A 13,127-nucleotide genomic window follows, 5' to 3' on the forward strand; every position below is an offset into this window, starting at 1 on the left:
GGTTAAGCGTCTGACTTCAGCCAGGTCACGATCTCGCGGTCCGTGAGTTCGAGCCCCACGTCGGGCTCTGGGCTAATGGCTCAGAGCCTGGAGCCTGTTTCCGATTCTGTGTCTCCCTCTCTCTCTGCCCCTCCCCCGTTCATGCTCTGTCTCTCTCTCTGTCCCAAAAATAAATAAACGTTGAAAAAAAAAATTAAAAAAAAAAAAAGAAAACATATTCTAACTCAAAAAAAAAAAAAAAAAAGATACAGAGCATTCAATGCCAAGATATATCCTAAAGAAATTACTAAACTTCAAAGATAAATAAAGATCCATAAAGGGGCGCCTGGGTGGCGCAGTCGGTTAAGCGTCCGACTTCAGCCAGGTCACGATCTCGCGGTCCGTGAGTTCTAGCCCCGCGTCGGGCTCTGGACTGATGGCTCAGAGCCTGAAGCCTGTTTCCGATTCTGTCTCCCTCTCTCTCTGCCCCTCCCCCGTTCATGCTCTGTCTCTCTCTGTACCAAAATTAAATAAAAAACGTTGAAAAAAAAAATTAAAAAAAAAATAAAAAATAAAGATCCATATGGACATTGTTAAAAAATAAAATTCAACTGAGTAAAATTTAAAGATCTTACTGGCTTTATTCAACAATTCATCAATCAGGCAGCAGGCAATCTAGCAGATAGAAAGGAACTCTGAAGAGCTATTCAAAATGAGAGACTTTTATAGGCAGAAGGGAACAGGAACAAAGAAGTTATACTAGATAAAAAAGGCAAACTGGTTATGGCAAGGTCACTTTCCTTTAGAGGACAGTAGGACAGATTACCTCACTAGTACTGATTAGGTTATTCCTGACTGACTGACTGACTGACTGACTGACTGACTGACTGACTTAGGATTCAATTTCCGGGAAGGGCTGAAAGGCTGAAACTGTAATTAAGTTACGTCTCAGTTTGGTGGCATGGGGTTTAGCATAAGTGACTCCATTTTGAGCCAGCTGTCTTACTTTTAACAACATCAAACTAAAAACAAGTAAGTTACAGGGGGTAAAAATCTGAGTTAACAACTTCCATTTCTTGGTTCAACTGTAAGAAGCTTGTACGTTGCCACTCTGTCCTAACAACAAATGAAAAGCCTAAAAGAATGAAAAATTCTTCTTGGACCTGTAAGAGAGGGGAGGACACATGGCAAACCACTTGCCCCCAAGATCAGAGAGACAGGCGAATACAGGAAGTCTCCATGTATCAGAACAGAGCCTTGCTAGCAGAAAACAGTGGGAGCCAGTGCTAGGGCAGGAAAACGTGAAGTGTAACTGATGAATTGCTACAGACTCAAAGTGGTCAATTGTGAAAATTAAAAGCTCCAGGGGTAGTCAGTCAGGGCGGCCCACAATATTGTGAGATTTGCATCCAGGAACCCAAATAGTTTCCCACAGTAAATGTGGGAGAAAAATCACCCAGTGCCTCTAGCAGGAGGAGGAAAAAGGAAACCATCTTGAAATACACCAGAGGACTCTATTCTTAACAAGGCCTGCCCTAAGGGGAAGCTGGTTAACCAGAACCTAAACTTCTGGAGTGTTATCAGAACCTAACTGACCAGGGAAGGGAAATATCCAACTCCAGTCCTTCTGTAGTCATTCTCTCCCACCCAAGGGAGGAGAAAACAAAATTAGTACGCTTGTACAGTTCAAGGTACAAAGGCATAAGCTCACTAAAAAACAGAGACCCAATGATAGCCCTTTATTTCCACTGAAGGAAAGACTGTTTTCACTTTTTCACTACTACAAGTAATAGCACAATAAAAAATTCTTGTATCTACGTGACAGGTTCTCTAGGGTATATTCTTATAAGAGAAATTATAAGATCACAAGGTACATACGGTTTTAACCTCAGAGAACAATTTGATAAAACTGAGTCAAGTGGCTGAACCATTTCATTCTCCTACAATCAGTGTTAACGAGAGTTTCTGCACTCGCCCAACACTTAATTCTTGGGTTTTACCAGTCTCATGGTTGAGAAACAGTATCCTTGTTTTATCTGTACTTCCCTAATAATTAGTTCGGTCACCCTCTAGAAAGACGCTTAACATATTTTCCCGTTTATTAGATGTGTTCTATGAACTGCCTAATCATATTCTTATTTTTTAAGTTCTCTTTTTCTTATTGAATTGTAAACCTTTCCAACACACATAATAGGTAACATTTTTCCTTAAGATTATTGAACTTTATATATTTGAGAGGAAAAATCTTAAACATATAGAAAATTTGAAAGCATACTAAAAAAAAAAATTTCCCTGAATTGTTTGTTAGTAAGTTATTGACACGATGCCCTATCACCCTTGAATGCTTTAATGTGTACTTCCAAAAAATAAGGACATTCTACTCCATAATCTTAATATGACCAACAAGATCAGCAAATTAATATGAATATTGTCAATGTCACATTTAAAAAACTAAAAATAATAGTGATTATTCTTTAAAAAAATTAATAAAGAAATTGATGCTTAAGGTTTGTACGTTAAACCACTGTATCTACTTCTCAACAGATTATAATAAGGCTTTAAAACTCTTTATTCTTTCAACAAAAACGGTGTACATTAGGAATGACAGCATGTGAATAATTGCTTTAATTTTTTTTTTCTTTTTCTTGACAACACAAGAGGGAATGAGATTAAACTGCTCCTGGAAATTTAAACATGAGATCAAACTTTCTGAGAATAATTGCTGGGAAAAGCTGAGAGTGAAATCTCCTTCGGCAATTTCTTTTCAAAGCTCCCCTTCTGGGATAGTTTTAATACAGGCCTATTCAGAGGCTAGGGCTAACCTTTAAAAATCCCTTTAAGATCCAAGATTCCTTTATCTCTTTTTATCTAGTGCAACTTATTTATGAGTGACATATATTGTGCGTTATTTAAGGCTATGTTTATACAGCAAATATAAAAACCATAATTACTGACTGTAAATATTTTAGTATTAGCCTTGTATGAGGAACTCTGTTATTAGTTCTATATGCATTATTCCATTTATTCTTTAGGACAACTCTGTGATGGTAGAATAGCTTCTCCGACAGAAAAATGGAAAGAGAGAAGCTGGAGACAGTAAGTCTGACAACAACTTTGGGGGATTTTCTGTAGTCTGAAGAAATAAAATGAGGGAAGAAAAAAGAAATGCAGTCAAGATAGAGGTGTCTGTCTTTAAGCAGAAGGTACACTAGCATGACTGTACATGACAGGAAAGAGACTTAAAGAAGGAAAAGTAACTGCATGGCAGACAGAGGGGATCTGCTAAAGCAATGCCCTTGGGAGATGGGATCTAAAGCAAAAGCAGAGTACTCGGTTTCCGCCAGGAGCAAGGAAGGCTCCTCCTTATTAACATGAGAGAAGAAAGAAGGAAAGAAATGCAGACATGTGTTGGTTAGGTAAGTGAAAGCCACACACAATGTGTACTCTTTCCTATCCCACCTTTGAGGGGTGTGTTAGATCTGAATGCCATCGGCAGGTACATCTTGGCAGGAAAAAGGTCACAAACTGCTATTGTAGGGCTACTCCTCTCTCATTCCTTTGTTTAGTAGTTTTCTTTACATTTTGCTGTCATTGTAATGTTCCCAAAGGTTTTATCAGTTTCTACCTCCACAGTTAACCTTTTTGGCTCCTGAATACCAGAATTATTAAAAGGAAAAGCCCAAAAAGCTAAGGAAGAAATTGCATTTCCTTAAAAAATATTTTCTGTCTCAAGAAGTACATGTGAGGATAAGGATTTCAGAAAGAAAAATGTTCCTTTTTTTTTTTTCTTGCATCTGTTTCCTCTGAACTAAGTGAAGCCACAGTTTATAGATTTTTTTTTTCTAGAAGTTCTGAATATACCAATTGGCCAATTCAACTCACTGATTAGACAAAAAAAGTTATAAATAAATTCTGAAACATAATTTCTTCTCTCATTTTCTGTCTACTAAAATATGAGTCATTAGACTGCTTTGAAACTTAAGTGTTTCACATACTATTCAAAGGACTTCTTGGTTATAAATAAATAAAGCAGCTAAATATAAACCATAGCCATACCTCTCACAGCTGACTGCGAAGGCTGAGTCAGAACTTTGATGTCTAATGCACTGTTGATATGTTCTTCTAAAGAAGCACAATATCCATCCACAACGCTGGTAATAGTTTCCTTCAAAGTTCCAAGATTATGGAAAACCTGAAGAGCTGTTCCAACTTGAGTTGGATTCTTTAAAAAGGTGGGCATGGGGGGTGGGAATAGGTATAAAAGGAAAACAAACAAAATCAATATAAATCTACAACTTTAAGTGGTACTTGAGTAGTTACTATTAAATTTTTAAATTATCACAGGCAGGAACAAAGGGAGTCCATTTAGAACAAATATTATTTTTAGTCATGATTTCTTCCATAAAAGACAAAATTAAATACTATGTATATTATTTTCCCCTTTTCCCTTTTTCTCATCCTTTAAAGGATAATAACAAGATCAAAAATCTGTTATATTATTAGAGCTTATTTAAAATTTACCACCAATCCCTATCAAGAGAGCCATGCTGGAAATAACAACAACCCTACATCTGTTTGAAGAATATCTGCAGAGTTAACTGAGGGCAGATCCATGCAGACTGACACTATTCATTATATTTCATTCATTCAATTCATTCTAACCAGAAATATTTATACAGTGCTTACTATGTAGGTCTTGGTTCCAGGTCCTAGAAATATAGTTGTAAACAAAACTAATTAAGTCCCTACCGTCATGGAACTTCTATTTACTAAGAAATATATATTTTTTTAATTTTTAAAAAATGTTTTTTTTTAATTTTTTTTTTTAACGTTTATTTATTTTTGAGACAGAGAGAGACAGAGCATGAACGGGGGAGGGGCAGAGAGAGAGGGAGACACAGGATCGGAAGCAGGATCCAGGCTCCGAGCTGTCAGCACAGAGCCCGACGTGGGGCTCGAACTCATGGACCGTGAGATCATGACCTGAGCCGAAGTCGGCCGCTCAAACGACTGAGCCACCCAGGCGCCCCAAAAAATGTTTATTTTTGAAAGAGAGAGAGAGAGAGAGAGAGAGAGAGAGAGAGAGAGAGAACATGCATGCACAAAAGGGGGGTAGGGGTTATATATGCAAAGAAATATATATTTTAAAAAAATTTTTAAATGTTTATTTTTGAGAGAGAGACACACACACACACACACACACACACACACACACACACACACACACACACACACACAGAATGCAAAGCAGGATCCAGGCTCTGAGCTCTCAGCACAGACCGAACCACAAGATCATGACCTGAGCTGAAGTTGGAAGCTTAACCGAATGAGCCATCCAGGAGCCCCTTTACCAAGAAATATATTAATAATATATCTGTAACAGAGTATCAAGTAGTGATAACTGCTACAAAAAAAAAATCAATCAGGGAATAAGAATAGAGAATGATGGGGAAATTACAGACAGAAGAAGTCAGAGAAGCCAGTTATAAGTCAGAGGAGTCAATTTTCACTACCTGATACTCTGTTACATGCATCTCTGAGGTGATTTTCAAACCGAGACCTAAATATGATGAGGGAGGGAGTCTGAGGAGGATATGGGGTAAAACAGATCTGAACAGGTATCAACGAAAGCACTGAGCTAAAATATGCTTGGCAGCTAATCAATCAAACAGCAAGAAGGCCCTGACAGTGGCTAGAGCAGGGTGACTATAGCAGAGAGGAGTAGGCAGTCAAAATACTGTGAGCAGATTGAGTCCATAGTATTATTAACAGGTTGTTGGCTTTGTCACTAAGTACATGAATCATCAAGCCAGAATATGGTTCACATCAACATATATCTCCAGATCCAAATAGCTGAAAGTCCACTTTCATTTATGATTCAGTGCCTGTTATTAGAGGCACTTATTTTAAGAGTTAAATTATTTTATTAACAATTTCTAAACTGTTAAGTTTAGAAATAAGACAAAAGGTTACTCCTGAAATACACCGGTGTTAATAATAGAACATGCTGTAATAACACACGCACAAACAGAGGCAAAGTAGAATCAGCTTAAAGAAAGTAGCAAGAAACAAGGTTGGTGAATAGCAATACCCACTGTAGACTTCCCCCCCCCCCCCAAGAAAAAGAAGCAAATGGACATCATTTCAAACATTTTAGTGGAAAAAGCTTAATTTAATCTGTTCATATAGTTATAATAGAATTTAATTCTTTTATACACTGTCAATTCTCTATCAGTGAACTACCAAAGAAAATGGGAGAAAATAAGCTATTCACATAAAATTATTAAGTGAAAACATGAGGTATAGCTATGTTTTGGTTATTGTTAGTTCCATTTATTCCATTCTCCCCAGAGTGGTAATATTTTTTTTATTTTTATTTTTTAGTAGAGATCAAGATCAAGGGGCACCTGGGTGGCTCAGTCAGTTAAGCACCCAGCTCTTGATTTCGGCTCAGGTCATGATCTCATGCTTTGTGAGTTCAAGCCCTGCATTGGCTCTGCATTGACAGCGTGGAGCCTGCTTGGAATTCTTTTTCTCCCTCTCTCTCTGCCCCTCTCCTGCTTGTGCTACCGCTCTCTCTCTCTCATCACATAAACAAATGTTTTAAAAAAAGATCAAAATTATGCAGCTGCAAAGAAATTTCCTCTAGCATTATACGAGTGTCTGTATAATACAAAAACAAGCATTACCTGAGCGACCTTTAAGGAAATTTTCACTTTATAAAGGTAGAATATATATTGTAAAATCGTATTTATTGCCTTTATTATCCTCAAAGAGTCTGAAGAGCATAGCTTCTCAATATATGGTAGGGTTTCAGTGTTATCAGCTGAATGTACATTTTAAGATACACTGTATAGCAACTGAAACACATTTAAAGTTATATTTCACTTGAACGATCTGGCTAATAACATGGACCAGTCTTCATCATTTCCCACTCCAAAAATTATTAACCCCCCAAAACTTTTCAAAACAGAAATATGTATAGCTCACTATTAAAGAAGCATCTGATGTGGTATTATTTGTAATAATTATAATTTATACTACTTACAATCATTCTAGTTGTAATTTTAAGCCTTCCAATTAATGTGACCACTTTTTCAATTAATGCCAGTTATTCACATTCATAGCTTAATGTAAACATATTGTTTGTTAGTTGGGGCACTACAAAATAATAATTAAAATTCTTTAACATATATACAAAGGAGTGTGCAAATTATATAAACACAGCTCTAAGAATTATCACAAAGTGAACACATCTTTGTAACTACCACCTGGACCATAAAACCGAGTATCAGCACTTCTGAATCTTTTGTACTGTTCCAAATGCACATCTCTAAATATCATCATTATCATAACTTCTAACACTATTGATTAGTTTTGCCTATTTCTGAATTTTACATAAATGGAAACATAAAAAAAGCTATTATTTTGTGTCTGCCTTTTGGTCAAAATTTTACTTGTAAAATGCATCCATGTGGTTGCATGTAGCAGTAGTTACCTTGTTTTCACTGCTGTTGATTAGAAATTTACCTTTCTCTATCCAACTAATATCCAACTGGATTACATTTGACTTATTCCATTTTTTACATATTTTAAACAATGCTGCCATCAAACATTTTGGTGCACAGCTTTTAGTGAACATACATGCATATGCATTTCTGCTGGGTAAGAGTAGAAATGCTGAATCACTAGGTATTTGTATGCTTAGCATTTGCAGATTCTGCCTATTTCCCAAAGTCATTGTACCAATTTACACTCCAGCAGCAATAAATGAGTTGTGGGTGCTTCACCATCTTACCAAAATTTAGAATTATCATCTTTTAAAGCTATTCTCTGGAATGTTCATGGTGGTTTTAATTTACATTTCTGTGATGACTAAGAAGTTATCCTTTCTTGCATGTAAATTATCCATTTGGACAGCTGCTTTTGTGAAGTACATATTCATCTCTTTTGCCCATTTTTCTCACTGGTTATTTTCATCTTTTACATATTTGTAAAAGTTGTTTACATATTTGGATGTAATCACTTTCATGATTATATGTATTGCAAAGATGTTCTCCCACTCTTAAGAAGTCTTATAAGGAAAAGAAGTTCCTCATTTAAATACAGTCCATTTTATCAACCTATAGTTAGCACTTTTAGTATCCTAAAAATTTTCCATCCCACATTTATGAAGATGTCTTTCATTCATGATTTATCCTCCAGAAACCCTACTGCTTTACCTTTAATATTTAGATATATAATCCACCTGGAATTACTTCCTGTATAAGAGCCAAGATTAATATTTTTCTATATGAATACCCAACTGACCCAGCACAATTTGTTTTTAAATGTTTATTTTTGAGAGAGAAAGAGAGGAGCAGAGAGAGAGGGAGACACAGAATACAAAGCAGGCTCCAGGCTCTGAGCTGTCAGTACAGAGCCTGATGCAGGGCTCGAACTCATGATCCCCAAGATCATGACCTGAGCAGAAGTCGGACGCCCAACTGACTGAGCCACCCAGGCGTCCCAGACCCAGCACAATTTATTTGAAAGAACAAACAAGGATAAGACAATCTTTGCCTCCTTGCTCTCAAAGCCTACCTTTGCAGTAAATCAACTTTCCATCTATGTGTGTTTGTTTCTGGACCTTCAATTCTGTGCCATTTGTCTATCTGTATGTCAGTTCACCTATGGAAATTATCGTAGCTCTAGAATAAGTCTGGTAGTCCTCCGTCCCTGTTCTTCAGTTTGGTGTACGGGCTATTCTTGCTTCAGGATGCTTCCGCATAAATCTTATAATGGCATATCGTTTCCATCAAAGAGAAAAACTCCTGAAATGTTGAGACTACAATAAATCTATACGTAAAATCATAAAGAATGGAAATCTTTATAAGTATGAACTCTCCAATCCATGAATAAGGGTAGTTCTCTTCATTTACTCAGGTTTTCTTTAATTTCTCTTAATAATGTTACAGTTTCTTGAAGAGCTATTATATATCTTTCATTTGAATCATTCCTACACGTTTAATATTTTTTGGATACTTAAGTGGTAATTTAAAAATCTTTTTGTTTCTCTGTTGCTGGTATACTGAAAATACAACAGGTTTTTATACATTGAAATTTACCAAAGTTCAGTTATTAATTCTAATAGTTTTTCTGGAGATTGTTTTCAATTTTCTATATACATAACCATGTTATCTCTGAGTATTTTTTATTTCTTCATTTTCCAATCCTTCTACATTTTATTGTTCTCTCTCATTACCCTGGTTAGGATCTTCAGTATGTTACTACATACAAGTGGTACGAGTAATATCTTTGTATCATTCCTAATCTCAAGTAGAAAGCCTTAAATATTTCAATACTGTGATTTTTGCAGATATCATTTACTAAAAAAAATTCTTTGCTAGGTCTGCTAGGAGTTTTTAAGTCATAGATTGATGTTGAGTTTTATTAAATTCTTGTTCTGCATATATTGAGATGATCAATTTTTCCCTTTATTGATAACATTACACTGCACTTCTAGACTAAAGTCATCGTGATAATAATAAATTATCCTTTTTACCTGTCTCTGAATTACATTTGCTAATACTTTCTTAAGTATTTTTGCACTGATTGTCAAGACAGTTAATATCCTTCCTCATAATATCCTTGTTTTGGTATCAAGTTTATACTGGCCTCATGAAATAATCAAGTAAGTGTTCCTTCTTTCCTTTTTTCTCAATTCTTAGAGTTTGTGCAACACTGGTTGATTTATTAAATGTTTGGATGAATTAAATAGTGAACCTATCTGTGGGGTTTTCTTTGAGGGAAGGTGTATAATGATAAATTCAATCTTGTCAATAAAACTATTTAGATTCTAATTTTCCTAGTGTTATTTTCTTTTTTTTTTTTTAATTTTTTTTTCAACGTTTATTTATTTTTGGGACAGAGAGAGACAGAGCATGAACGGGAGAGGGGCAGAGAGAGAGGGAGACACAGAATTGGAAACAGGCTCCAGGCTCTGAGCCATCCGCCCAGAGCCCGACGCGGGGCTCGAACTCACGGACCGCAAGATCGTGACCTGACTGAAGTCGGACGCTTAACCGACTGCGCCACCCAGGCGCCCCAACCTAGTGTTATTTTCAATAAGTTGTTTCTCCAGAAATTTCTCCATTTTATCTAAATTTTCAAATCTACTATTATAAAGTTATATTTAGTGTCCTCTTACAAACATGTTAGTTTCTGTTAAGTATATAATTAGGTCAACTTTTTTTATTCTTAATACTGGTAATGTGTGTCTTTAAATTCCCCCCCCCCACCCTCTCATCAGTCTTTTTCAGTATTTACCAGTTTAAAGTATTAATCTTGTCAAATAACCAACTATCGGATTTGTTGATTCTATTCTGAGATTCTGTTATTCCTGTTTCACAGGTCTTTGGAGTCAGACCTAGATCAGAAGCCACACATGTGCAGTTAGTAGACAAAACCTTAGCAAATTACTTTTCTGAGACTTAGCTTACTCATCTGCACCACCTGCGCCAACCTTACAGGTAAATGAAATTATCCTTGTAACCCATCTAGCGCTAAAGATAGAATAAAGAGCTCAACAAGAATTAGTTGCCTTTACCTTGATCTGTTGGAATCATAGTTAATGTGGAAAGAACGTGGGCTGTTATATGCAGATAGTCTTGGGATAAAAACCCAACGTTGCTATATATGTAACTGTGTGACACTGGGTAAATTATCACTCATCAAACCTTATTTTACTTATATAATTAATATTTCCTTCCTCATCAGATTTTAAGATCTCTAAGGGAACATACCAAGTTTGTTTTATTCACTGCAATACTCGTTACATCTATCACAGGTGTTAGGTGTTTAAGAATTATCAGTTGAATAAATAAAATTTTTATTGTTTGGGGGCACTTGGGCAGCTCAGTCAGTTGAGTGTCCAACTTCGGCTCAGGTCACAATCTCACGGTTCGTGGGTTCGAGCCCCGTGTCGGGCTCTGTGCTGACAGCTCAGAGCCTGGAGCTTGCTTCAGATTCTGTGTCTCCCTCTCTCTCTGCCCTCCCCTACTCGAGCTCTGTCTCTCAAAAAATAAATTAAAAACATTAAAAAAATTTTTTTATCATTTGGCTTGCTAATCTTTGTATGACAAATGAAAAGACTATTGAAATAACACATTTAAAATACCTAGGACTCAGTGTATGAGTAGTACAAAATGCTGGTTCTCAGATCATTCAATATTCCAAAAGTTAAAAGAATGCTAACAATAGTCTTTGTTTCAGTTCCCAAGAAATTCTTACTGCTCCATAGTCATCATTTAAATGAGTAGTTACCCAATAAATATGAGTAATCCTGAGGAACTCCTTTCTCTCCTGTGTATCTCAACTTCATAAATTTAAAAATTATGAGGATAGATGAATAGGAATTCCCAAAATTATCTGAAGATCTTTTTTGTAAAAATGTAGCCAACAAGACCTTAACTCCAAAAACTGTGGTTCAATTGGATCAGAATGACACCTGGTTATTGTATTTTTCAAAGTTCTTTAGATTGTTCTGATATAGTTAGCCTGGCAGCCATCTAGGAACCAACATCTGAGAACCACTGGAATAGATGACTGCCAGACTTCAAAGGATGAGAACCATATATTCATTTGAAGATAGTTGTTTTTTTTATTTTATTTTATTTTTAAGAACAACGTAATACACAAAGAAATGACAGAGGAAAACTACAGACTATGTTCAAGGAGCAGTACACAGATTCTACTACCGTGAATGTGATGTACATAAAAAAAGACAGTAAAAGATAATGTTGAGCTGACAAAAAAGGATCTGGTCACTAGCAACACTGAGTGGCATTCTGTAAAACATTTATTTTACTTTGATTGTAGTAAAAAAATTATTGATGTCTTCTAGATAATCACAATCTAAGTTGTTTGAGGAAATGAAATAATCAGCTTTGATGATAGTTGAAAAAAGAGCTTGAACTAGAGAGGTGCAGTGAGAATATAAAGAACAAGACAGATACAAGAGATTCTGAAACACTGGAAACAAACTGGATGCTGACTGACTACAATGGACAAGAGTTAGGGAAGAGCCTAGTCTCTTCAAAGGCTCAAGTTTGGAAGACTGAGAAGATGGGAAAAGAAAAAAAGGACAATCAGAAGAAGGAGACCATTTGGGTGAGCGGATGAGCAGGAGAGAGGTGGGCATGGGAGGATCAGAGGCTGTTGCTAAAAAAGCACTTAGCTGTTAGTCATGCTGAGTCTAAAGTGCCAAACATCTTTGGTGGGAAATGAGAACATTTTTGAAACGGATCATCTCAGCAACCTTGTCTGAGTGGCAAACTAACCTGAATAAAAAATGAAAACAGTAGTGTTGGAAACTATAAATCACAAAGGAAGTAAATCAAGAATAGAATCAGTGAGAGTGAGAGAACAGACATGGAATGATACAATACTCCAGTCAGGAATGAAATTGGAACACTAGGAAAATTGAAAGTGCAATCATTTTGTGTAGCTATGATTCAAGTGAAGAACATTTCCTAAAGATATTGAACATTAATGTCCTTTCTCTACCATCCGCTCTCGTCACAGACAAATACTATGTATTTTGACCACAGGCTTTTTCCAAGACCTTACTAACAATAAATTTCAGGCTTGTAGTTCCCTCATCTGTCAAATGAGGGGGCTGGACTAGATGAACTGTTAGAACACTTTGCACTACTAAAACATAGTAATTTTGTTATCATTCAATGTGTATCATCCACTATACACCGACCATGTGCAAGATACAAGGGATAAAAAAAAATGAAGTACTGCACTCTGACTTTTCGTTATTCACGGTCTGATGGGAGACAGAGACAAGTAAAGCAGCAATTAGAATGCACTATGATAAGTGAGAGGAGAAATGGAAAGTTTAATGAAAACACATAAGAGGGGTGATTAACTCAACTGGGGAGGGAAGAAGAATGGAGGGGTCAGAAATGATCCTGAAAGGAAGGAATCTCAGCTAAGACCTGAAATGAAGCTGTCATGGGAAGGTGTCCAGCGGCATGGAGGTAAGGACGTGTGAAAAGATTTCCAGGAGGAGGGGGAAAGCAAAAAGAAAACTCCTCCAAGCAAAGGAACAGCACGTACAAAAGCCTGTGAATAAGAGCATATGATGGAAACTAAGTCCA

At 36.3% G+C, this 13,127-nt stretch overlaps 1 protein-coding gene across 4 annotated transcripts in view; it reads right to left on the bottom strand.

Moving 5' to 3' along the window:
• The window catches only part of COG5 (component of oligomeric golgi complex 5), a 341,375-nt gene that overhangs the window by 165,076 nt on the left and 163,172 nt on the right, over positions 1-13,127 (bottom strand). For all 4 annotated transcript variants that reach the window (XM_086696940.1, XM_086696941.1, XM_086696939.1 and 1 more), the window contains exon 8: positions 4,036-4,201. In XM_086696940.1, the coding sequence (XP_086553066.1) occupies positions 4,036-4,201 (166 nt within the window). The remainder of the gene's footprint in view (positions 1-4,035; positions 4,202-13,127) is intronic.

Source organism: Puma concolor, chromosome A2 (genome assembly GCF_028749965.1).
Source record: "Puma concolor isolate L17-30 chromosome A2, mPumCon1.1.hap2, whole genome shotgun sequence".
NCBI lineage: Eukaryota > Metazoa > Chordata > Mammalia > Carnivora > Felidae > Puma > Puma concolor.